Source organism: Lepidochelys olivacea (genome assembly GCF_965140295.1).
Source record: "Lepidochelys olivacea isolate rLepOli2 genome assembly, chromosome: 20".
Classification (NCBI taxonomy): domain Eukaryota; kingdom Metazoa; phylum Chordata; order Testudines; family Cheloniidae; genus Lepidochelys; species Lepidochelys olivacea.
This window is the reverse complement of record NC_140430.1, coordinates 4588143-4614447: the sequence shown is the minus strand read 5'-3', so window position 1 is coordinate 4614447 and position 26305 is coordinate 4588143. Positions and strand designations below refer to the sequence as shown.

Here is a 26305-nt window from a genome sequence, read left to right as displayed (position 1 = left end):
CCCCCCCTCCCCCCCGTGGAAAAGGCATTTTGTTTTTTGTTTTGTTTTTTAAAGTGGGCTTTTATTCCTACTGGAACAATCTTACACCAGGACTAACAGCTTCATAGAAAATGTTAAAATGGAAAGGAGCAAATTTTTTTCTAAGACTTCTCCCCATATCTTCCTCCCCAACTAGCTACATGATTGGCAGCTTATGCTCAAGAATGGAACAGTGGAGGGTAAGCGGTGGGGTGTGGGGGCTGTCAGCGCTGAGGAAGGCTGGTTTGTGATTTAGCAGGTTTTGCTCTTTCACCCAGGCTAGCCGGGAAGGGGCGTGCAGCAAAGATGACTCACTGCCTGAGGGCTGGGCACACCTCATATTGCTGAAGAACTGTACTGCTGGCCAAGTAATAGGCTTCTAAGTGGCCAATCCAGTTCTTGCCTGAAAGGATACTAGTATCCACGCAGGGTTCTGAGAGTTGGGGAGTTTAAAGTGGGGCTGAAATATAGTGAAACCACCAACGGACAAAGGAGTTTGACTCCCACCTTCCCAGTGAGTCAAGAAAAATAGCATCTCTTAGATATTTATCTGGCTTGTGTTACTATAATATCTGAGTGCCTCACAATCTTAAATATCAGAGGGGTTGCCGCGTTAGTCTGGATCTGTAAAAGCGGCAGAGAGTCCTGGGTCACCTTATGGACTAACAGATGTATTGGAGCATAAGCATTCATGGGTGAATACTCACTTCTTCAAATGCATGTTGTGGAAATTTCCAGAGGCGGGTATAAATATGCAAGCAAACTTAAATATATAATTCCCATGCACCCCTGTGAGAGACAGCAGTGCTGTCAGCTCCAAACAGAAAAATCAGTTCTGTGCAGAGCACTGTTTATCTCTTATGGCCACTAAAGATTGTTGTTGCTGGCTTCTCCAGCGATTCAAGGTCAGGTGCCTCAAGGAAAATACACACTTTGGGTTTGTCCTGGGAAGTTAGATCACGCAGCTGAGCTCATTCCAATTCAGAGAAATGGAGTCAAATGCCAACTGCAGAAAGGATGTTGCTTTGCATAGTTAAAAACTTGCAGCTCCAAGTCTCTGATCCAGTTATCTAGTGATACGTAGGCAGCAGAAGAGTGACCAAATATAAGCCAATCGTGCATAGGATCCTAATCCTGGTTGAACTCTCCTGCTCACCCCGGCCTTGCTTGCATTCCAGAAGGTGCAGCCAGAAGTCAGCATGGCAGATTTATTAATTTGCAGGGCTGCTCCCTGAAGTTGTTGTATCAAAGGCAGTTTTACAGCTATCTGTCCATAGCCAATTACTTGACGCCTGCTCTGGGTAGTTTTCAGTTTGTGGAGTTCTCAGCATTATTTCCCCAGAATGCTTTGTCTTCCCATCTCCAAAAAATAATCATCCCTGGAAAGTTAGTGCCTTACGAAAGGTCCCAGCCTCTTAAGACTTAGAACTCCAAGGCAGAGATTGTGAGGCAATTTGAATGTCCAATACTCATTAATTTTAATGTGAATTGGTTGCTACAATCATAGACTTTAAGGCCAGAAGGGACCATCTTGGTCATCTAGTCTGACCTCCTGCACATCACAGCCGCAGAACCTCCTCTACCTCAACCCCTAACCTCTGGCTGAGTTACTGAAGTCCTCGAATTATGATTGAAAGACTTCAATTACAGAGAATCCACCATGTGCTCTTGTTCAGACCAACAAGTGTCCCATGCCCCACACTGCAAATGAAAGGAGGGGAAAAACCCTCAAGGTCTTTGCCAATCTGACGTGGGGGGAAATTCCTTCCAGACCCCAAACAGTGATCAGAACCTGTGCATGTTAGAGAAACCCACCAACTGGACACCTGAGGTAAGAATTCACTATAGAAACTCAGAGCCTTCTCTGTCTAGTGTTCCGTCTCCAATGGCTTTGAAAATTTCAGCTCAGATATACTGAGTATTAAATGAAATGCTGCTGAAAGAATAGAAATAGGTAGGATCGCAACCCCCAAACCACAGCAAAGCCCTGATTTTAAAAAAAAAAAAAAACTGGCCAAGGATCCCGACAGGATGTAATAGGATTTGCTGGGCTGTGTTTTCAGCTGAAAAGTGGATCCTGAATCCCTGGCCAAGCACACAGGGTTGGGTCGGGTCTGTGTCTGAGCACCCAAACGCGGCAAAGTCCCCTCCAACCTGAGCTGCTTGCTTGCTTTGTTTTGTTCTTTGCTTTCAGATTAAAAATGAAGGGTCAAAGAATTGCCTGGATGTTGGCGAGAACAATCACGGAGGGAAGCCGCTGATCATGTACCCTTGCCATGGAATGGGAGGCAATCAGGTATGCAATCTGTGCAAATGTGTCCCCCCTGCTTTCACCCTATCCCACCCCCCACTGAAATAGGAAAGCCCAGAGCTGGGAGAAGGAAGAAAACCCAGCCTTTCCATATTCACAGTTAAGATTTGAATCATGCACGGAACATGGGCAATTCTCCCTCCTTCATACCTCTTCTTATTTAAACAAGTTATTTTATTTCAGTAAGGACAATAACCTCCATTCAAGTCCTGAGCCTGAATGGTCTCCGCCCCAAACAGCTGAAGTCCATGGCGCTTCAGCGACACACTGTGCCTCTCTGCCTTTCATCTGAGGATTTCTAAACACTTTACAGTGTGAATTAAAGCCCCCTTTCAGAACTGTCCCAATTTTCTGTTTGTTTCCAGGCTGAACCAAACCACTGAAGAAAAAAAAATGGTTTTGGATCAAACAAACCAATTCATTCAAACCGAAACAAAATGTTATGTTTGACTTTTAGCAGTTTTAATGTAAAATTCTATCCCAAAAGCATATTAGAAGTGTTGAAACAAACGTTAAGATTTTTTTCCTGATTCTCTGTTTTGTTTTTTACCGAAAGAATTTGGTGAATTCGTGAAATATTTTGGTCTGTCTGAATCTTCATTGTTGGCAGTAAAAATGTCATCCAAAAAATTCACCTTAGCTCTACTCCCTTTTTCCATCATGAAGTAGGTGGTTATCCCTAGCGATGGTAGAGGATGGGGAACATAAGAATGGCCATACTGGGTCAGACCAAAGGTCCATTCAGCCCAGTATCCTGTCTACCGACAGTGGCCAATGCCAGGTGCCCCAGAGGGAGTGAACCTAACAGGTAATGATCTAGTGATCTCTCTCCTGCTATCCATCTTCACCCTCTGACAAACAGAGGCTAGAGACACCATTCCTTACCTATCCTGGCTAATAGCCATTAATGGACTTAACCTCCATGAATTTATCCAGTTCTCTTTTAAACCCTGTTATAGTCCTAGCCTTCACAACCTCCTCAGGCAAGGAGTTCCACAGGTTGACTGTGGGCTGAGTGAAGACAAACTTCCTTTTATTTGTTTTAAACCTGCTACCCATTAATTTCATTTGGTGGCCCCTAGCTCTTACATTGTGGGAACAAGTAAATAACTTTTCCTTGCTCACTTTCTCCACACCACTCATGATTTTATATACTTCTATCATACCCCCCCTTAGTCTCCTCTTGTCCAAGCTGAAAAGTCCTAGCCTCTGTAATCTCTCCTCATAAGGGAGCTGTTCCAAACCCCTAATCATTTTAGTTGCCCTTCTCTGAACCTTTTCTAATGCCAGTATATCTTTTTTGAGATGAGAGGACCATATCTGTACGCAGTATTCAAGATGTGGGCGTACCATGGATTTATATATGGGCAATAAGATATTCTCCGTCTTATTCTTTATCCCTTTTTTAATGATTCCTAACATCCCAATTGCTTTTTTGACTGCTGCTGCACACTGCGTGGATGTCTTCAGAGAACCATCCATGATGACTCCAAGATCTTTCTTCTGATTAGTTGTAGCTAAATTAGCCCCCATCATATTGTATGTATAGTTGGGGTTATTTTTTCCAATGTGCATTACTTTACATTTATCCACATTAAATTTCATTTGCCATTTTGTTGCCCAATCACTAAGTTTTGTGAGATCTTTTTGAAGTTCTTCACAGTCTGCTTTGGTCTTAACTATCTTGATGGTAGACGATGGGGAAGGAGTGAGACAGGGAAAATAATTCTGACCCAGTTCACGCAGCCCAGCAGTGGCTGATCTAAGCTCAGGGGACCTGATTTCTAGTCTTCTGCTCCAACCACTAAATCTGTCACCCCACTCTGCCAGCTCCATTGGGTGCCTGACCGTTTTGCTTTTGAATATGCTCCACTAAATTGCACTTTTTTTTTTTTTTGGTGTCCCCCGGCAGCTCAACTTGGTGCAGCCCTCTGTCCCTCTCTGGTGGTGCCTAGACTGCCCAGAAATCAATGAGCCTGCCTCAGCCTTGTCTAACAGCTGGATCTTTTGGGTTGAGTGGTAGAGGCTCTTGCATTAAGATTCAGAGGTCTCCGTTTCAGTCCCGACTGCTGAAGACAATGACAGGGCCGTCGGCATTACATCACAATTGGAGATGGGATTCACTCCACTGGTGGTGTGAGCGGGCTGCCCCTTGTCCATCCGGTATCCAAGCTGCTCACTGCGCAACTTATTGGGGGATTAGATGTCTCATCAAGGGCAGGGGGTGACTCCTTCAGACTTGTGGGGACCCACTGGCATTGGTGTGCACTTGATTATCAACTGGCATAAGAGCGAATTCTCCTAGCATCTTGAGTTAATTTTGGTGCTGCCTTCATTAGTGAAGAAGGCAGGCTGTTTCCGTGTAGCATGAGTGACCATTGGATAGCAGCAGCCTAATCTCCCCTGTCTGGTCTTGGTTCTCAGTATTTTGAATACACGTCCCAGAAGGACCTGCGGCACAACATCGGCAAGCAGCTCTGCCTCCGATCCGGCTTTGGGCCAGTGGAGCTGGGAGACTGTCACTTCACAGGAAAGAACTCGCGTGTTCCAGGAAATGAAGAATGGGAACTGACCCACGTAAGTAAAGAACATGGGCTCAATGCACTCAGAAGCAGCAGTGTCTTTCCCTCTTCCTCACCTCTGACGAGAGTTTCTTAGGTGCCTTGCAGAAGCCTGTCTTGTGCTTTGCTGTCAAACTGGGAGGGTTCCTTCGGGAGGGTTCCTTCGGGAGGCATTGGGACCTACTGGGGAGAGGACTGGACTGGGCCGCAGGAGTGGAGCCATGCAAGTAACCAACCTTATTTTGGATCTCTGGCAGTTCCAAAAAATCAAAAAATTTTGGTTTGGGTCAAACAGTTTTGTTGCAATTTGCAGCTTTTTAACAAAAAGAAAAATTTCCTTCAATTTTAATTTTTTTAAGTGAAAAGTCATTTTGGATTGGAAAATTTAAACATTTTGTTCTGAAAATGTCAAAACAAAATTTTTGAATTTTTCCGACTGAAATAATTGAGCCAAAATTGACACAAATTTGTGAAGTGTTTCAGTCGATCCAAATCTGCATTTTTTTTTTCCCCCCACCAAAAAAAGTCTTGGCTGAAAAATCTGGCCCAGATCTACTCCGGAGACCTGGTTTTTATTCCTCGGTTCGCTGGGTGACCTTGGGCAAGTCACGTCGCCTCCCTGTGCCTCAGTTTCCCCTTCTGTACAATGGGGATAACAATGGTCCTTTGTAAAGCACTTTGAGATCGGTGGATGATGTGAGCAAGGTATCTCTATTTGTTTTTTAGGATCGTCTGATTAAAAACATAGCCTCTAACATGTGTTTATCTGCAAGAGATGAGCATCCCTCTATGACTTCCTGTAACCCCTCGGATTCTTATCAACAGTGGTTCTTTACTCAAGCAACATAATGAAGACAAAACCAGTGTCAGCAAGAAATGTGCCAGCCCATCTCACTTTGAGACCTTGATTCCAAACTGCACTCAGGAAAACAGAAGCTAAGACTCTCTCCTTTTATTTAAAAGAAGTTAACGTCTTAAATATGCTGCATTTCACAGTTGCCTTTAATTCTACTCTGTGCCTTTGGGATAAGACTGTGTAATACGTGGAGATTGTTGTACCACTTTTTCTAAGAGACTAAGCAAACTTCTTGTTAGCAGCCTATGTGAGTGTCATATTGTAACATGTCCAAAGATAAATAACATGGGACCAACTACATCGATAATTGCATGAATGATCAATCCCACTTCCTAAGCCCCGGAAAATTGGACCACAACCAGTCAGAATGCAAGGGATGAGACTGAATACAACTAAGAAGCGGTGCCAGCTGGCCTTTGAATATGTCTCATGCCAAAGATAGTACCCGGTGTCCTCTAGTTATCCCATAGGCTTGCGTGCAAAGGCAGATCAGGATGCTGCAAGAAGAAATTTCAGTGTCACGGTCAGGAGAGCATCTCCCTGCTCTCTAGCACAGGCTCTTGTTTAATGAGATTTTTAACCTTGAAGGAGGAGATAGGTGTGTGCATTTAAAACATAACACCAGGGTGCATTGTTGTGTGAAATCCCAGCCTGTTGCACCAAATGAAACCTGTGCGTTACCTTGGGAGCTCTTGCCAGCACAAGGAGATAGTAGTACTAATTGTGTTGCAAATAAAAAGGACTTTCTGTGCAGTTAATCCCCAAAGGAGAGATGATGAATCATTTACTTGGCCCATGCAGGGAAGTGGCCTGGTGATGGTGCTGCTAAGCATAGCCTAGCAGGGGAAAGCCTGATATGGTTGAGAGACGGGTACCATATGAGCCCGCGAGATCATGTTGGTGGCTGGACTGAAGGTTATGGAATAGCATGCAGGGTATGGGAGGAGGAGATTTTTTCTTTTTTTTTTTTTTGAATCAGTGGATCAGTGCACATGAACACAGATCCTGAGATCCAGCAAGCTCATGGCTTTTGATTTCCTTGTGCAATGAAGCAATCCTACCATCTATAACTTACAGCGTGTGCCAGTCGGAGGAAATATGTAGTGTCACTTTTATCCTGGGCTGTCTGCTTCAATTTCCTGCTTGGGTTTTGGTCCTTTATAAAAATCTGCATCCAAGGAACACCTCCGATGACTCATCCCCACCCATAGACTGTTTAAATTAGGACGTGCACAAGCAGAGCAACTGGTTTCTACGGGATACATTGATGCAAATCCCAGGACGCGCGCACTCCAGAATCTGGGGCGTTCTTTACTGGAGGGCTTAGTTTAAACTCTGATTCTGTTCCCCCTGTTGGATCCCCCTGCCTCCCGAACTAAACCGTGCAGCTAGTTTCTCTAAAATTTTAGCATCTTGTGGAAAGATGGCCTAGTAGGAGATTGAATGTAAGCCCTTTCTTTGAGACTTGAATACTGTAGTTTCCTTTAGTTTCTAATCGATTCCATTTCCATTTTAATTGAAAAATCTTCCTGGAAATGCGGGAGGAGACCTACCTTTGGGCATATGACCTGAACCAAAAATAAAGAGATGTTCTATTTTACAAAAGAATCCAGTCTAGATTTGGTTCCTTTGGAGCAGATGGTCCCAGTTTGCTGCAACAGGCCCTAGAGGCACAAACACTTCACCCAGCTGTTTCTGAGTTGGCACACCTTTCAGTTCAGTTATTAACCACACGCATTATGATTCTGCCGGCACTGCACACAGTACTAGACCGTCCCTGCCCCAGAGAACTCCATCTAAATAGAAAAGACGGACACAGGGAGCGGGGAGGAAGGGGATAGAACACACTAGCAGAGTGAATAATGCAATGGTGGTAAATATCATATTAGTTCCACAATTTATTTAATTTCTTTTAGGTTTGGGGTGGGGAAGGGTTAGATCTAAACGAGACTTTGTCGGCATGATACCCTAGACACGTGTTGCTAAACTAGTGCCGGGGGTGGGGAAGCAAACTCCCAGGCCCTGCTGGTCATGTCCACCCACGAGGACAGGGCTACATGCTGCCCCCTTCTGGGGTTTGAGCTCCTGTGTCCATTTCCTCAACGCCGTCCCTTCCTGGATGCCAGGGGCAAGTCACAACGTCGCCCCATGGCGCAGCTTGTTTCTAGGCATAGCAGACTCTCAAAGCGTTCGCTCTGGTGCGCTCAGATGGTTTGTGAGGCGCTTGATTTGGACGGGCAGGGTCTGTTCGGTACATTCAGGCTCCCTAGGCCCTTTGGAGCACCTTGTTGAGTTGGAGGGATCTTTCCCAGTTGGGAAGGAAAACCTCCCAGCTCTAAAAGCTGATGCTAGAGCTCTCACTCTGGTATGGCCCCTTTAGGTGGCACTCTTACCCCATCAGCCTCTTTAGCCCTCGATCTCAGACAAACTACAGAGTCGTGACTGCCTCCAAAGGACTCGGGTGTCCTCTTTGCTGCTCGATAGGTTCACTGTCCTGCAAGGAAAATAGGATCAGACACAAGCCCCTAACCCTTCATGTTGGGGAAGGCCTCCCCTCTGTCCCTGATGACTCCAGAACAGTCTCCTGGAAGCAGTCTTGCTTTGTAATTCCTAGAGGCTGCTGAGAGTATTAAAGGGCCTGAGTTCAGCATGAAAATGCCAGCCAATTCAATGTGTCCTAGAAAAACAGCCTGGATTGCTGACTCGACCACGCCAGCTCAGCTGTCCTCTGTTGGAGCCTCTTTATACTGTGGATGTATTTTAGTGGGGCACCAGTGCCCTGTCAGTTTCCCTTTGTCCCAAGTGTCTTCGGTGGGTGTCGCAAGTCCCCACGTCCTTGTCCTGTTTGAGTGGCCAACAGACTTAATTTGATGGATCTCTATCTTATGTACTTACATGGCACCCATTCCCATAGTCTCTGAGCACTTCAGAATTTGTAAATGTACTTATCTTCCCAATACCTGTGGAGCTGGGCAGTGCTCTTTTTCCCCCATTGTACAGATGGGGAAGTTAGCTTTGTGGCTATTGCAGGCAACTGAGAGTCGAGAGAGTTAGGTTCTTGTCGGGACTCTGCCATTGACCAGCTTTGAGACTGTGGTCAACTCGCTTTGCTGCACTGTGGTTTAGATTCCCCCTCTGGAGAACGGGTCTTACACAGAGTAATAGAGCTCAACTAATGTTGGTCGAAAGCTTTGATAGCCAGCGGTAGAAGATGCAAAGCATGATTATACCTGCCCTGAGCTATTTGATTTGGAGTTGGAGAGGGAGGCATCCTTGGATCGCATGAGTTTCGCACTGAAGCGGAGTCAGAGAAAAGTTGCACGACTGAGACAATTTGCATAATCAGTGCACTATTTTCAGTTATTGCAGTCCTACCACATTCTGTTTCCCCTCCCAGGCGTACCCCAGACATACACTGGTTTGGCTTATCCCATCTCATCCCTGTTCATAAAGTCCCTTCCTCTGATTAAAACTCCCCACCTACCAATGCAATCGAATGGTGCTGGAAATGCTACTCGATTGTTGTCACAAAGTTCAATATCAATCGTCTTGAGTTTTTCTCAATTTCAGAGTCTGATGAATTACTCTGAAGACGGACAGATATTCACAGCCCATTTCTTCTGAATAATGCTGCCTACTGGATGTGGTGTGTTTTAAATATCAACTTATTAGTTATTGCATAGACAGTTTTCTGTTGCCTGATCTACTGAAGGTCTATTGATTAGATTACCTGTTTAGGTTCTCCAATTTGCATTCTGTAATTTGATATGTTCTTGTCCCAGGATCAGACCCAACATTTATCAGAGTTACTGGTTTAGGAGCCCAGCAATGACACCATTCGCACGCGGCGGGAAAGACCACCTGCAATTGTAAGAGTTTTATTACTACCATGTAGTAATAAATAAATAAGTAAAACCATCCAAACAAGTAAAGTGAGATAATAGAACACCGTAAGGATGACCTGGACCATGACATGTATATACTCACTCTGTCCTGGGGAGAGTTCTAAGTACTGAGACAGATCCTAGTCTGACCCGGGCATGCCAATGAACTCCAAGGGCTTTACCTAAGGCCAAATGTTGAATAAGCCCCATGTCCTTCATGCATATATATGACTACCTCCTCCCTCTATAATATCTTAACTTCCGTACCCTCATAATGTTGGGGTGTCCTCCTAGAGATTAGTCTATTAATTCGATGAAAGCCATTCACATATACATCAATTGGATTAATGTGGTTACTTGCGGTTAGGCATCTGCTGATATTCCCATCCCAAAATACCCTGAACTGCTACAAACTGCCTTCTTGCAGATACCTGTCGGCAGTTTTCAACACCTGTGATCATTACAAAACAGCAAACAAAGCCTGATGTCATCTTGTGACTTAGCGTTACTATTCGTTCACTTACTTATGCTAACTTATTAAGCAAGTACTCCTGTGCAGGCTGTCAGGCCTTGTACTTATGCTAACTGCTTAAGCTATTCTTACAGGTCTATAGGTTTCTTGCTTTTCTGCAGTCAGTTCCTTACCCCTTTATCATCTTCTTACTTCACTGCTACGTTTCCTGGCATGTTGTACTTCAACAAAGATAAAAAGCAGAAATCCAACAGGTGCTCAGGGTGTTGGGATTTTACCCAAGTGCCTATTGCTATTTTTGGGTAGCCGTTGATTCGGAATGTCTGTATCTCAAACTAGTTTACACAGTGATCACTCTGTAGGATAATTTGTGCTGTGGGACCATGAAGCCTGTTCTTATTCCAGAACAAACATTGGTTACTTAAAAACACAGCTGAACGGCTCTTAATGTCATGTCAAATGGGAGAAACCAAGATCCAACCTGAACAACGGTGTCGCTAGCATGCACCTCCGTAGTAATGAAATATGTTAGCACTGCTCACAAGAACCAGGACGTTTGATAGGTAGGGGGAATTTGTTAGATTCCTGTTGTAGGTAGTAAATAAGCTTAGAGAAAATGGCGGGGGTCTCACATCCTGGACGTAAAGAAACAAATGCCTATTCTAGATTTTTTTTACTGAAAATATAAGTATGAAATCTAGAACTGTTTCAGTAACAAATTTCTACCGTGGATGCAGTTATATCGGTATGAACTTGCCTTATATTGATCATAACTTATTCCCATACAGCAAAGGGAATAAGCTAAGTACAAGGCACCACTTAAACTGATATAACTGTGTCCACACTGGTGGGTTGGTACTGCTTAACTATAGTTCATGCATTGTACAACTTGTGTGCAGGCAAAGCCTGCAAAGGCATATGTCCTATGGTGGTGGGCATATGGTGGCAGTTTGCTGTAAGTAGCTATAACGTGGGACTGAGACTTGGGAGCCCTGGGTTGTGTTCCTGGTTCTGCCACTGGCCTGCTGGGTGACCTTGGGCAAGTTGCTCCACCCCTGTGCCTCCGTTTCCCCATCTGTAATAACGATACTGACCACCTTGGTAAACACTTGGAGATCTACTGATGAGAAGAGCTAGGTATTAATTTATTATTATGGAAGTGCCTAAGACAGACAGTGGTGGGTGCTCATGAGTTACGTTGCCTGAGACCTATACTATACTGAGACACATCAACACAGGCGGGAAGCTATCGATTTAGAAAGTGTGTTCCAACCACTATGCAGAACCAAATCCAATGGAAACTATACTGAAGAAACGTTGTGTCTAAATTATCTTCCCCCGATCACTCAGAAGCAGGGTTGACCTCGTCTGTTCTGGGAGGCACTTACCATGAATTTGGGCGCCTTTAGGAAGGCGTCTCAGTAGGGTGGCTGATGTCGGGGATCTCCAGAGCTGCAAGCCTCTGTAGCTTGGCGCAAAAGGGCCCTCCTGTATAGCTGGGGATGCGTCATGTATGCTCTCCAGTGGGCCGCATAAACACGTTTTGCCAACAGCACGCTTTGTGACCCAATTACAGCTACTTTCCAATGGCCACAATCACATGTGTTTATCACAACAGCTCCCCAAACACACAGGAAGCTGGAAGTTTTAAGGCTATAAATACAGATAGCTGCAAAACAGCATGGTGGTCATATCAATAGGAAACATGTAAAGTGGTTATCCGGTCACAATATATTTATAACTCATGTAACGGCCAAACAAGGCTCTGAGGCCCAGTGTGGTACAAATACAACTTTCACAAGGCCAGTCATAACACAAGTATAATGTGTAATATAGACAGGATCTTAGCTGGGGTTTATGTAACGGGGCCAAAGCCTCGTCCATGTTAAAGGTGCAGACTCAGTTACGTGACCTGATGCCAATACGCATCGGTCCAATCCACAGTAGAAACTTCGACCATATTGTAAGTGGTCAGGGAACACTTGGGTTGCGAGGATCTGCTGTAACAGTTTTAAGTGCAGATCTGGCTATTAAAGGGAAACGTGAAGATCGGGTATAATAGAGCAAGGGAGAGAATAAATATATTGAATCTTGTTAGTCATGTATGCTCAGTGTTGGGGTATGTGGGATAAGGGACAAGAATTCTTAAGTGCCCCTTGTAGACTTCTTCAACTGATCTTTTGCTTGATCACGTATATATCTCTCTGGTTCTCCAAGCCCTGAAGATGCCTCCCCCTAGGTCTACTACTGAGAATTTTTCTAAGTATCTTAAGGGAGAAAAACACCCATCGCCTACTGGATTTCAAGTGGCACCAAACTCCCTTCAATCTTCTGAAAATCCCAGCTTATCCAAATCAGGCAGAACAAGGGCTTAAAGCTGAGTCTCCCACATCCAGGTGCGTGTCCTGACCACTGGGCTATTGGCTAGTCAAGGAGAAGGCCTTCATGTTGTTTTCCATGAAAAATTTCAAAAGGTCTCGTTTTTGTCCTGATGCAGAGCAAAAACAAATTCCAAAACCTTCATTTTTTTCATTTTTTTTTTCAAATGGAATTCTTGCCCTAATCCTGAGCACCCACAATTTCAGCTGGGGTCAAGAGGAGGTCCAGGTATGGAAAAACTGGTCCCAAGTTTGTTCAGGCACACCCACCCCTAACTCACTTGATTCTGCACTTCCAGTTTCTCAGAGCATGTTCTATATTGGTAAAATCTTTTTTTTCTTTTTCTTTAAACTCTCCAGAGCATTTATTGGTATCCGGTGCCCTCAATGCCAGGTCTCAGCCTTGACCTTCGCCGGAACCAAGAATGAAATGTGTGTTTTCTTGGAAATGGAGCCAAGAATCCGTTTGTAGTTCCAAATCACCTGCATTTCTTCCCATGCCTTCCTCCCCACATGTATCTATTTAACACCAGCCATGGTATGAAAGATAAGACCCAGAAGCATATAGGAAGTAGAGTGACTGAGATTGTCCCTACCATTCGCTCATGATGCTGAAACTACTCCTCCTCGCTGTCTTTGTCCTCTGTGGTAAGTGGGTTTTTGTTTTTTTGAGGCGGTGATGTCTTGCATTCTGGTGCTAAGAAACTTATTGGTTACCACCCACATTGCAGTAGCATTTAGAGGCCTCAGCCAGGCTAGGGACCTGTTGTGCTTGGCCCTGTATGAACATAGAAAATAAAAATCCCCACCCCAAAGAGGTAGCTGGAGGGGCACATCCAGAATAGGTATTAGCAGGGGCAAATCCACCAAAGTCTAAGCTAGGACTGAAGTCTTCATGGAAATGTGCTTTGCAGTGGTTGGTTTTGCCCCACTGTGCACTGATCTACATGAGAAAATCCTCCATCACCTCAGAAGAGACGCTGTGTCCATTTTGCCTCCAGAAGTTTAATCTCTTCCCTAGTCCCCCTGGGCCTCACAGGTTTCAAAGTTGCTCTGCTCCCAACATTTGCCATTGGGGCCCTTCAGACTTTCAAGAGGTCCACACGCAATGTGTATCCAGTTCTCCTGGAAAACTGGCCCCCCACTGTGGATGCCAAGTAAGGTTGAACATCTGCCCCCTCATCATAAAAGCTGGGATGCCTGGCACTCAGAGCGCTTCATTTCCCTTCTCAAACTCTATCTCTGAGGAGTTGGAGCAGGAAAATGTTCTCGGCAAGAAAGGGAGTAAAAAAAAGTCTAGATTCCCATCCTGTGATGGAAACAGCAGAGAGGCGATGGGATTTGGGGTTCCTCCTGCAATACGCAGAGGCTATTCCAGATGTTGTTCCTTCTTTACTCCTGAAGGACACTGCTTGGAAGAGTCGCTGGAAGACAGTGGGCGCGTTGTCGGAGGGAGCAATGCACAGCGTGGTGCATGGCCATGGCAGGTGGGTACAATGTCTACTTCTAAGTCCCTTCTCCATCTAACTCTCCTCCCAGTAATGACCCAAGGAGGGTGCGCAGAGATAGGATGGCATACAGAATACCTGTGAGTGCAGATTAGCCGCTCCCAAGGGGGATTTGCCTTTGCCAGTTCTAAAGCCCCAGCTGGTGGGGGAAGAGAGGGGTGTGCCTGTCTGGGATGATGGGCACCTGAAGTGGGCATCTCTATTCTTTGCTGTTACTGCCTTGGCATAAGGCCACGTTGCCAGTTTAGCTTTGTGAAGCATGCCTCTGTGCGGACCCCAGCCCTGACCCTCAGTCCTTAGCTTCTTGTTTGGTGGTGGTGGTTTTTTTGTTTCACTAGGTAGTGTCTGGAGCCCCAGCCAACCAGCTACTTCAGCCCCACTATCTATAGGGCACACCCTGCACAGACCAAGTCCATAAACCATGGCCCAATGCTCGAACCAGCTAATGTGATGTGCTTGGTGCATATAGAAGCAAGACTGTTTCTTCATGCACCTGATGCACGTTCACTTTGGGCTGGTGAGAGGTTGTTGCTCCTTTGTGTGAGAGATTTCCTCTTTAAAATGCAGCTCTTCTCTTCCACCATGAGAACATCAGAATGGCCATACTGTGCCAAACCAATGGTCCATCTGGCCAGGTATCCTGTCTGCTGACAAAAAGAAAAGGAGAACCTGTGGCACCTTAGAGACTAACCAATTTATTTGAGCATAAGCTTTCGTGTAAGCTCATCTTAAGTGATCGCTCTCCTTACAGTGTGTATGATAACACCCATTTTTTCATGTTCTATCATACATACTGTAACGAGAATGATTACTTAAGATGAGCTTACACGAAAGCTTATGCTCAAATAAATTGGTTCTCATCTTAAGTGATCGCTCTCCTTACAATGTGTTTGATAACACCCATTTTTTCATGTTCTGTGTGTATATAAATCTCCTCACTGTATTTTCCACTGAATGCATCCGATGAAGTGAGCTGTAGCTCACGAAAGCTTATGCTCAAATAAATTGGTTAGTCTCTAAGGTGCCACAAGTCCTCCTTTTCTTTTTGCGAATACAGACTGACACGGCTGCTGCTCTGAAACCTGTCTTCTGACAGTAGCCAATGCCAGATGCTTCAAGAGGAATGAACAGAATGGCAATTATTGAGTGATCCAGTCCCACCATCTGGCAGTGAGACTGAGCGGAAACCCAGAACATGGGGTTGCATCCCTGATCATCTTGGCTAATATCCTCCATGACTTTATCTAATTCTTTCTTAAATCCAGTTATAGTTTTGGTCTGTACAACATCTCCGGCAGTGAGTTCCACAGGTTGACTGTGCGTTGTGTGAAGTGCTTCCTTTTGTTTGTTTTTAAGCCTGCCAGCTATTCATTTCATTGGGTGACCCCAAGTTCTTGTGTTATGTGAAGGGGTAAATAACACTTTCACTTTCTCCACACCAGTCATGATTTTACAGACCTCTATCATATCACCCCTTCATCATCTCTTGTCTAAGATGAACAGTCCTAGTCTTTCTATTCCTTCTCATGTGGAAGCTGTTCCATACCCCTAATCATTTTTGGTACCCCTTCTCTGGACCTTTTCCATTTTGAATGCATCTTTTTTTGAGATGGGGTAACCGGAACTGCACACGATATTCAAGGTGTGGATGTGTACCATGCATTTATATAGCGGCATTATGATATTTGCTGTCTTATTCTCTCTCTCTTTCCCTTTCGTCACCCCAAATCTAGATTTCCCTCCAGTATAACTCTGGTGGACAATGGTATCACACCTGCGGTGGGACGTTGGTGAGGCAGAACTGGGTGATGACTGCAGCTCACTGCGTGGACAGGTAATGGAGGCCCCAGTGGTTGGTTTATCTACCCATTAAAGAGACTTTTTAATCAGATGCGGGTCAGGGTCTAAAGCAGGAGCGGGCACTGGCAATGCACCAAGCAAGGAGGGGAGTTGCTCTCTGAAGCAAAGGAGAAGATGCGGGAGGGGGGTGCTTTTAGCAGAGGATGAGTTGGGCTCCCCCTTCTCTTAACCCTTGAGCGGGACGTCTCTTGTACGCCTGCAGCTTTCTTGTCCACCCATGAGGATGCATGACAGGCAGCCACTGCTTGAGCGTGTATGATGGCCAACACACCGGGGATTAAACCAGAGTCCTCCAGAACTGAAAACAGGAACTGCTACAGCTTGAGTGAAAGACTCAAGGCTCTGTAGCTAGCGGCTGTAACAACTCCTACCTCTGGGGATCAGCACAGAGGGGGGGAACCTGTACCCATAGGTGGCTGGTGAAAATACTGGGGTGGGGGGGAAGGTGAGCCTGCCCGCCCCACTCTCACCCCGCCATGGCGGAGCCTGTCCCGCAGGGCTGGGCCTGGCTCCCCGCTCTGACCCGTTGGCTCTCAATCCTCACAAATTCAGAGCCCACCCCAGCATCACATGAGGCATGGGTTCACACGCAGGTGGGGCCGTCCCCCCACAACATCCCTCCCCTTTCCTGGCCCTGGCGCCGTTGGATGCAAGGTCTCAGGATTCCCCCTGCCTTTGGGACTCCCTTTCTCCCCCACAATCACCTCAGGATCCCCTTTCCCATGCCCAGGGAGCGCTGCTCAGGAGTCGGCAATCCCTGCTGGGACTGAGGAATCTAGCTCCACTTGCTGGGAATCGTCTAGTGTGTAGGCAGGGCCCTCCCCCTGTGATAGCTTTGCCTGGCATGGCTGGACAGAGAAATTTCGGCGATGCTGGGGGGCGGCCTAAGCCTCCTCTAGCCCTAGCCAGTGCCTGTCTATGCCTGTAGCACACAATGACACAGCGTGTTATATACACACCCTCCTGTGTATAATTCTGCCCATTCCAAGTAGCATCTGAAACTACCAACAATGCAGTGTTTAGTCTTGAACATGTCAGATCCAAACATGACTTAAGTAGCTCATCCTCCTTCCTGGTGGGGCCTAGGTGTGCCAAAACACACACTTCCTCTCTTTCTCACCCCACCGCAGGGCAGAATCCAACCACTGAATGTTTCCGGGGCGGGTGCTAGTTACAGCTGGCTGAAAAATGCTAATTATTTTCCCAATAAATGTATACCGTTCTTCCCCCTTCCCCCACCCACCCCCGCCCTGTATTTTGTCAGAATTTCCCACATTTTCAGTGAAAATTCTTGAGTTTTCACTGCGGGAACCTTGTTCACCTCAAATTTTAGTTTTTGGCACACACAAAAAAAGCCACCTTTCATCCAAAGGGATATTGGGGAAGACTTTGACTCCTAAGGCTAGTGAAGCCTGAGTCCCAGCAAGTCGAACACCAGCCCTGGTGACCCCATGAAAATTGGGTTGTCTCCCACAGTTTGAGAACTGCTGGACTAGATGACCTCTTAAACCAGACATTTTTGTGATTTTTCTGAGATTGTTTCAATGGAAAAATTTCAGCCAGCTCTAGAGTTAGGCAGAAATCTGTCCATTGTGCAGTTTATTTCACTAATTGCCCATTATAGGGTTTCTTGAATTTTCCTCTGGAGCAGCTGGGCTCTGGCTTCTCAGACAGGACTTTGTTCCTTTTTATCATGCGGCTATTTAATAATTCAAGGCCCAGTCCTGAGGCCTGTACTCAACCTTCAGTGAATTCCTGGAACTGATCCAGTATGGTGATTCCTACTCAGGGAAAGGATGGACAAGTGGCTAAGGCACTAGATCAGGGAGATCAGGGTTTGGTTACCTGCTCTGCCACAGACTTCTTGTGTGACGTTAGGCAAATCATTTAGCCTCTCTAGGTCTCCGTTCCCCATCTGTAAAATGGGGTCAGTAATAGTTGCCTACCCCCCCCCAGAGATGTTGCAAGGATAAAGATTGTGAAGATCTGGTAAGAAAGAGCTTTAGATGAGTTAGTTATTAACATTATGTTCAGCACCCTTCCCCTCAGAAGTAGAGAAAGGGGGGACTGGCTCATATTCCAATCACATCACGATGCCGTCAGGACTTGGGGGCGAAGGGGGATTGATGCCAAGTTGGCACCTTACAACACATCACAGCTTGTTCCTCTTCTCCACAGATCCTTGACTTTCCGGGTGGTTGCCGGAGAGTACAACCTGTATATGAACGATGGCATGGAGCAGTATTTGAGCGTGCAGAGTAAGGTCATCCATCCTCGTTGGAACAGCAACTCTGTTGCTGCTGGGTAAGGCACCTCCTGTTTCACACCTGCATGGCTTCGGATAAGGGATTTCACATGAAGGGTCACAAAGTCCGAGCTCCTTACACGCTGGAGAAATAAGAATGCGCTGCACTTGGCACTCCCTTCGTCTGAGCTACTCGGTGACGTACAGCCTGAGTTGGCCCCCAGTATAGACAGTTTTCAAAACCCTTGGGTGGAACCAGAACCCAAATGGATATCTTGGAGAAGGTCCCACTCAATAGTGTTCTTCGCTGGTATGACAGATCGGTTCAGACCAGAGCCGGATGGTCCAGGGCCTAAGGAGGTAGAGTTGCACAGGCAGAACAAACAGTGTTTGGAAATGAGGAAAGCAGACTCCAGTTTGGCCAGTGTCTTCCTACAGCTCTAATGGGTACCGGGGTAGCACTTGGGCCTGCATACTTTTTCCATACAGACTGTCCTGGGTAACCACCAGGATCCTCCGGCCGACTAGCTCAGGAGTGGGTAAACTTTTTGACGAGAGGGCCGCATCTGAGTATGGAAATTGTATGGCGGGCCATGAATGCTCATGAAATTGGAGGTTGGGGTGCAGGAGGGGGTGAGGGCTCCGGCTGGGGGTGTGGGCTCTGGGGTGGGGCCAGAAATGAGGAGTTCAGGGTGCGGGAGGGGGCTCTGGGCTGGGGCAAGGGGTTGGGGTGCGGGGGGGAGGGGGGGAGGCCTTCAGCTGGAGGTGTGAGCTCTGGGGTGCAGGAGGGTGGGACTGAGGGGTTTGGAAAAAGGGAGGGGATCAGGGCTGGGGCAGGGGGTTGGGGCTCTGGAGGGGTCAGGGTGGCACTTACGTCAAGCAGCTCCCAGAAGCAGCGGCATGTCCCTGCTCCAGCTCCTATGCGGAGGTGCGGCCAGGCGGCTCTGCATCTGCCCATCCACAGACATCACCCCTGCAGCTCCCATTGGTCGTGGTTGCCGGCCAATGGGAGCTGTGGGGGCAGCGCTTGGAGTGGGGGCAGCGTGCGGAGCCCCCTGGCTGCCCCATGTGTAGGAGCTGGAAGGGGGACATGCTGCTGCTTCTGGGAGCTGCACAGAGCCATGGCACACGTGGAGTGGGGCAAGCCCTGGAACCTGCTCCCCAGCAGAAGTTTGAGGGCTGGATTAAAAAGTCCGAAGGGCCGGATTCGGCCCCCGGGCCATAGTTTGCCCACCTCTGGACTAGCTGCTGGGGAGCTGGGTTTCTGGTGGTACTGGGTGCTTCTGGGTTGGGCTGGCAGTGGGCTCAGGTATTTTTCTACCTTATCAAGCATCTGCTTAATAATACAAGGCCTAGTGCTGGGTCCTCGTCCAGTCCTCTGTGCTGTCCTTCGGTGGGAATGTGCCTGAGAGAGCTGACTTCTGAGTCCCTTCTTCTGTGCCTTCTTTAGGGGACATTAGGGCTCGGTTGCTCAAAAGAATGAAGAGTTCAGTGCTTAGTTCCAATCGGCTTTCAATCAGGGGTCAGCAACATGCCCATGGTAAAAATTTTGTGGTCCATGGTAATTTTTCAAAAAATTGAATGACATAACCCAACCCAACCCCCCCCCCCAGTGTCCATCACCAAGTACGGTCATTTTGTCAAGTGACCGTCGCACAACACGGTGGTCCCACCCCCTGCTTTCAATTGATTGGGGCTCCTTTGAAAGCCCCAGCCTCGGTTTTACCATCGGCGACAGCGGGGGTCACTTAAATGCAACCCCTTTGCCCGTGAAAGGCCGTTTGATGCGGTTTCCTTTGTTCTTCTGCAGCTACGACATCGCTCTGCTCCGTCTCTCCCAGAGCGCATCTCTGAACAGCTACGTGCAGCTGGCCGCACTGCCCAGTTCAGGCCAGATTCTGCCAAACAACAATCCTTGCTACATCTCTGGCTGGGGCTTGACCCAAAGTAAGTGCTGGAATTCAGGAACGTTCCAGAGGGGGCATGGGATGGCCCAGTGATTGAGGGCACAGACTTGGAGGTGGGTGAGGCATGGATGTGACTAGCATCCCCACTTTGCCCCACACTTCCTGAGAGTTTGAACAAACCCCGGACCGTTCTGTGCCTCAGTTTCCCCCTGTATAAAACAGTGGTGATCGCTCAGACTTGTTGCGACCCATGGCTTTGTTAACGGTTTGCAAAGCCCTTTAAAACCTTCCCATTAAATGTGTAATAGAAGAGCCAACGTATCACTTGTTACACAAGACCTGTGGGAAATTCCGGCCCTATTGGGAGTTTTGCCATTCGACGGGACCAGGATTATACCCTGGTCTGTAGTTTGGTGCATAAGATCTAAACCCTGTTTGCTCCCCCTCCAGAGGAAGCTTGGCCTCACTTCATTCCTCCTGGACAGTGGTGCAGCTAAGGGGGAGGAGCGGCTGCTCCTGCACTGAGCAGAAGTGGCGCCTTGTCCATGTCTTGCCGCCTTTTTAAATTTTCCCCTGTTGAGGGAACAGGGGGGAGAGATCCAAAAAGAAAAAGGCACCTGCCTCAGCACTTTTACTCACCCGGCGGCGCTCCGGGTGTTCGGCGGCGGGACCTTCACTCACTCCAGGTCTTCGGCGGCACCTCCGGAGCGAGCGAGTGAGGGCCGGCCGCCGGAGCGCTGCTGGGTGAGTAAAAGCGCCGCAGTGGGTGGGCGGTGCCTTTTTTCTTTTGGATCGCTCCCCCCTGTTCCCTCCACCTGGCTACGCGGCTGCCCCTGGATGGTTTTGCAACACGACCTGACATGCAGGACCATGCCGTTCCCGGCCGCACCAGCTAAGTGAGGAGACGCTACGGAGGAACGTCAGAGCTGCAGTCAGCTGCCCTTTGGAGATCTGCTCACTGATTCACATGAGCCCTGAGAACACCTCGGGGAAATGTGGGGTCATCCGGCACTCTCCCTTTGGTGTGGTGGCCAGCACCAGTGCAGCCTTTAGAAGCTCCCTTTTTTTTCCAGAAAATGCGCTAGATTAAACAAATTTACGAACTGCTGGGCCTCGTTCTGATCTTAACACTGGGCGTAACTCTGTTGAAGTTGTAATTTACACTCATAAAAATGAGCTCAGAATCAGGCCCAGTCAATGATCTATAATTTGGGGATCCCAAGACGTGCCCGTAACAGTCCAGACTGACTCCAATCCCTTGCTTTCGAGCATATTGAAAGCAAATTCCCAGCCAAGTTTTATGGCCGTAACTCCATAACGGGAGAGATTAGCATAGCAAAGCTCATATATTGGATAAGAAGTTGGCCAACGAGTAAGAAAATATAAAAGAATTCTAGATCCCGAAGTTGGTTGTGTTTGATCCTGCAGCTCAGAACTTCACCCCAGGTGTCTGGGGAAAAACGGGCCATTTTCCTTTTAAACTAACCCCAGGTCTCTGATGTGTTTTGCGCAGCTAATGGGCAGCTGGCTCAAATCCTGCAGCAAGCTTCGCTTCCCATCGTGTCCTACAGTATCTGCTCCAGTTCCAGTTACTGGGGCTCCACGGTCAAGGACACCATGGTGTGTGCTGGAGGTGATGGTGTGCGCTCTGGGTGCCAGGTAACTGCCGAGCGAGTGAACCAAGCAAGAGCATTGCCAGGATCTCAGCCGCTCTTGTCGCCTCCTTGGACGGGGGTTTTCTATAGAAGGTTTACACTTGGGTATTGTTCCGAATTGTGGTCCAGTGGCACCTGGGTTTTGTTCCTGGCTCTGCTACCTACCTGCTGTGTGATCTCAGTCTGGTCATTTCCCCTCTCTGTGTCGCCCATCAGTCAATTCCTTGCCAAAGCACTTTCAGATGAATAGCCCTTTAGAAGGGCTCTCCACCTCCTGGAAGGGAGATGCTGCGTAGGGGTTAAGCTTGGGTATTGTATGTTATTTGGGTTGGTGGGAGATCATACACTCACAATGTCCACTTGGCTGTGTTCCCTTCCCAGGGGGTTAGGGCTGAAAAAAATGATTTTCCAAGGGACCGCTCGCTTTTCCATTCTCTTCTCCTGTGCTGACTTTCCAGCTGGACCTTCTGTCTTTGGAAGTCAGGCTGCCGTTGGTGCTTCGCCAGCTGCTGCGTTAGTTGGCCGTAACCCCTTACGAGGCTATGAATGGTAGATTTGCTGGCTGCAATGCTGCAAGTCTGGCCACCACCTTGATCAACGCTCTGGGAAGTGAACGGGGAACCTCCAGAACTAAAGGGATAGGGTGCTGCAGCAGACGCTGAAGAGCCAGCCTGTGACAGCTGGGGATAGAACAGACTCGTATCCTCTGTGGACGGGCACAAAGGGAGACACCACACTCGCCCGGGGCTTTTATAAGTGCTGATAGGAAATGAATTCACCGGACATTGCCCTATATATTGTGGGAAGAGGAGTTGTATGGACCAGTGGATGGCCCAGGAGGAGTTGTCATAAGAGCAGCCATACTGAGTCAGACCGAGGGTACATCTAGCCCACTATCCTGCCTTCTAATGGTGACCGATGCCAGATGCTTCAGCAGGAACAGAACAGGCAATCGAGTGATCCATCCCGTGTCATCCACTCCCAGCTTCTGGCAGTCAAAGGCTAGGGCCACCCGGAGCAATGGGGTTGCATCCCTGACTATCTTGGCTAATAGCCATCAATAGATCTATCCTCCATGAACTTAGCTAGTTCTTTTATGAACCCTGTTACAGTTTTGGCCTTCCCAACATCCCCTGGCAATGAGTTCCACAGGTCAGGATGCCTGTATTCTAATGCTGGCTATTCTGTTCAGTCACCTCACTCAGAGATAGTCTACTTCACTGGGGAAGGGGAGACGTGGAGTCTTGAAGGCACTTTGAGATTGTCTGTTGGAAAGTGCTAAGAAAGCCAAACATTGCTGTTCGTTGCAATATGTGCCAAGTTTTGTTGCCCTTTGGCTTTGCTCTGCAGGGTGATTCTGGGGGCCCTCTGAACTGCCTGGTGAATGGCAATTACTACGTCTGTGGAGTGACCAGTTTTGTTTCCTCCTTGGGCTGTAATGTCTACCGGAAGCCCACGGTGTTCACCAGGGTGTCTGCCTACATTTCCTGGATCAATAGCGTAAGTTGGCTTTGCACGGAAGGGAAGCTGCACTGAGGAAACACCCCACTGCAGACAAAGGCCTCTTGCTTGTAGTTGTTTTGTTCTAATTATATCAGCTGTTCTGAGCCAGCTGCAGGACACGTGTCTCTTAAATGCGGCCTCTGCAGTCATGCCGAAGAGCGTGGCTAGAAACCCTCCCCATGCATGGTGGCTGCAGCATGGGAGCGGGCGGATAGATGACAGTAAGCATGTGTTTTTTTCCAAACCGATCTCTTCTATGAGGCTGAACTTGCCAAGAGCTATTCTCCTAAGGACATTGCTTCAGGGGATCTCTGTGGGATTGATTGCCATTCAGCATTCTTCCACTCGGGATTCAGTTTGCAGTATTATCATCCCTACGGAATTGCTATCATTTACGTTCAGGTGTTTCCATCTGGGTGTTGGTTACCAGATCTGATCATTACCCTGCATGAAAGTATAATCTCACCTTAATGCGAAGGGATCCTAACCATGTCTTCTGTCAATTCTCCCCCATGTGATGTTCTTACACACACACACCCGCTAGCATTGATGGAAAACAGCAAGGAAGGGAGAAAGTTAGGAAGCAACTTGATCACGGTCTAGACATCTTTACATAGGAAGATCATATCTGAGGCTGGAGGATTCTTTAATCTAGCAGACAAAGGCATAACTAAATCTGTTTCAACTGTTTGAACTAGGAAGCAAGAATCACTGAACGAGATTCTTTCTGGCCTGGGTTATGCAGGAGGTCCGACAAGAATGTGGTTCTCAACCTATTTACCATTGTGGATCGCATCCAATACTACCTGTATGGCCCTGAAGATGTCATCTGGACTGGAGCGCTGTGCTGATTGGGCCACAGGTTGAAAACCACTGGCATGAGATGATCACAGTGGTCCCTTAAAAATCTATGAATCTGAGGTCATGCAATGCCAGAGAAATACTTCTTTCTGGCCTTGGAATCTATGAATCAAAACGGACCATTGTGTTCATCTAGTCTGACCTGCTGGATAACACAGGCCATAGAACCTTCCCAGAATAATTCCTAAGACTGGATGTTTTCCTAAAAGATCTGCCTTGATTTAAAAATTGTCAATGATGGAGAATCCACCATGACCCTTGGTAAATTGTTCCAATAGCTAATTACCCTCCATCATAAATTTACACCTTGTTTCCGGTCTGAATTTGTTTAGTTTCAACTTCCAGCCGTGGGATCTACGTTGAACCGTTAGAGTTGGGAGTTTCACTTCTCTGAACCCTCTCCAGTGTATGGTTTGGATCGTGTCTATCAGAAGTATCACACAGGCTTTATGAGATAAATAATATAGTTATGGAATTAAATAGCTGATCGTTAAAGAAATATATCATACCAAAAATACAGTATATAATAGGGGAAGCTGAGCAGGAAGCATTTGCAAGGGAGAAAAGAACTTGAGTAAGATGAAGGCCCATTTTTAACTGTGAGGGTGATAAATCATTGGAATAAAATGCCAAGAGAAGTGGTGGATGCTCCATCCCTTGATGCCTTCAGATCAAGACTGAATGCCTTTCTGGTAAATTGTGCTTTAGCCAAACACAAGCTGAGCTCAGTGTCAGGGTAACGGTGAGATTCTAAAGCCTGTGTTATACAGGAGGTCAGACTAAATGATCTCATGGTCTTTCTGGCCTTGAAGTCCATCAGAAGAGATGAAAAGTTGCAGAGGCAGTGAGATTAATGGCAGCTGTTCCAGCCGGTCTGTGCCAATTCCCAGTTCTGCACGTAAGAATGTATGTGCTGGAACCTTTTATCAGGAGCTGAAGTTTTAGCGTTGGCCACCTGGAGCCTTTCCGGCTTAAAGATTTAATAATGTATAAATTTCATTCACGCTTCCATGCCTTCAATTGATGCCACTCTGTTGAAAACTCTTGAGAAACAGCCTGATTTGAATTTTTTTTCCTCCTTTCAGATAATTAACTGAACAGGCTGAGAGGATAGACTCAAGGTCAAAGAACAATCCCTTTTCCTAATCGGAATACACGCTCACGCTGTCCGTCTTCATCTTCTCTACTGCCCATCTGCTCAATTATCCCATTTGCTCTGCAGCATTATACCTGTAACTCTAGTGCCAATAAACCTATGTTAAAATTACTCTCTTCTCTGTTCAGTAGTGACGAAACCACATACGAAGTCCCTTTCTTCTCCAGTCCCCAGTGAGGGTTCCTTTGGACATGCATGATGGAACGTTTTCCCCTCCTGTACCTGACACCAACATTGTGGCAAAGATTAGTGTAGTGTGTTGGTTTGTGTTGTGGCAGTGATGCCTCCTTTGAACGGTCCCCGCACCCTGAAGTGGTTTGATTTGAAGCATTAAGGACGTTCAACAGTGATAATGAGAAGTCCTTTTGTGTAGTGATTTACGAGGGCTTTCCCGCACCATGGAAATCAATCAAATCACCTATCATAGCTACTTCTATGGCTCCCGTTAACTGAAGTATCAAAGCACCTCCAGCCTCAAGGAACAGCTTGTTAGGAGAAGGGCAGGAACCGAGCTCCATAAATTTGACACACGCTGTTTTGACCATTCACAAAAACAGGGGAAAGAGGAGGAATGATGGGTGACAGATGTAACTTTCTTCCTCTCTTCCCCCCTGTAACCTTCAGCCCAGTGGTTAGGATGCTCACCTAGGATGGAGGAGAACCAGGTTCAAATTTCTGCTCTGGAACAGACCTGAAACGGACTCGTTCAATTTACTGTAACCCTTCTGCCCGTCAGAGTTGGCAGCAACAAGGGCTGGGTTCAATATCTAGGGGATCCAATCCAATAACACAATGCAAACCAGCTCAAGCCCCCACCCAGTGACCTGGGACAAATATATACCACCCCCGCTGGGCACCTCCAAGAGGTAATACTTCCCCTCTCGCAAGCACGTAGTCTGAGTGTAGCAAAAAGCCTTTTAATAACAGAGAGAAACAATGTGGCATTATGTTGGGGAAACACCACCAACAGGATTCATAACACAAACCATGAGCAAAAAAAAAACCTCACCCCAAGCAAATTGGGGCATGCCCCTTTCCCTTTGGTTCTTGAGTCCAGCAACCCCAGATCACCCAAAGTCCCAAAAGTCCAATGACCCAAAAGTCTCTGTCCCTGGTCAGGGCAGCCCCAG

General features: G+C 47.1%; 2 protein-coding genes across 2 annotated transcripts in view; both read left to right on the top strand.

The window, feature by feature from the left end:
- Positions 1-6504, top strand: part of GALNT6 (polypeptide N-acetylgalactosaminyltransferase 6) — a 43597-nt gene extending 37093 nt beyond the window's left edge. Inside the window, exons 9-11 of the mRNA XM_084610075.1 lie at positions 2213-2314; positions 4754-4906; positions 5617-6504. Of these exons, the coding sequence (XP_084466201.1) occupies positions 2213-2314; positions 4754-4906; positions 5617-5739 (378 nt within the window). The 3' untranslated portion in view covers positions 5740-6504. The remainder of the gene's footprint in view (positions 1-2212; positions 2315-4753; positions 4907-5616) is intronic.
- A 7172-nt stretch (positions 6505-13676) lies between these two features.
- On the top strand, positions 13677-25255 carry CELA1 (chymotrypsin like elastase 1; the record flags this gene model as incomplete). The annotated part of the gene is made up of 7 exons (XM_084610462.1): positions 13677-13967; positions 15722-15822; positions 18027-18152; positions 19904-20040; positions 21514-21659; positions 23006-23155; positions 25105-25255. 7 exons carry the CDS (start codon positions 13677-13679, stop codon positions 25114-25116), a joined length of 963 nt encoding a protein of 320 aa, XP_084466588.1. The 3' UTR covers positions 25117-25255.
- Positions 25256-26305: the final 1050 nt, after the last annotated feature.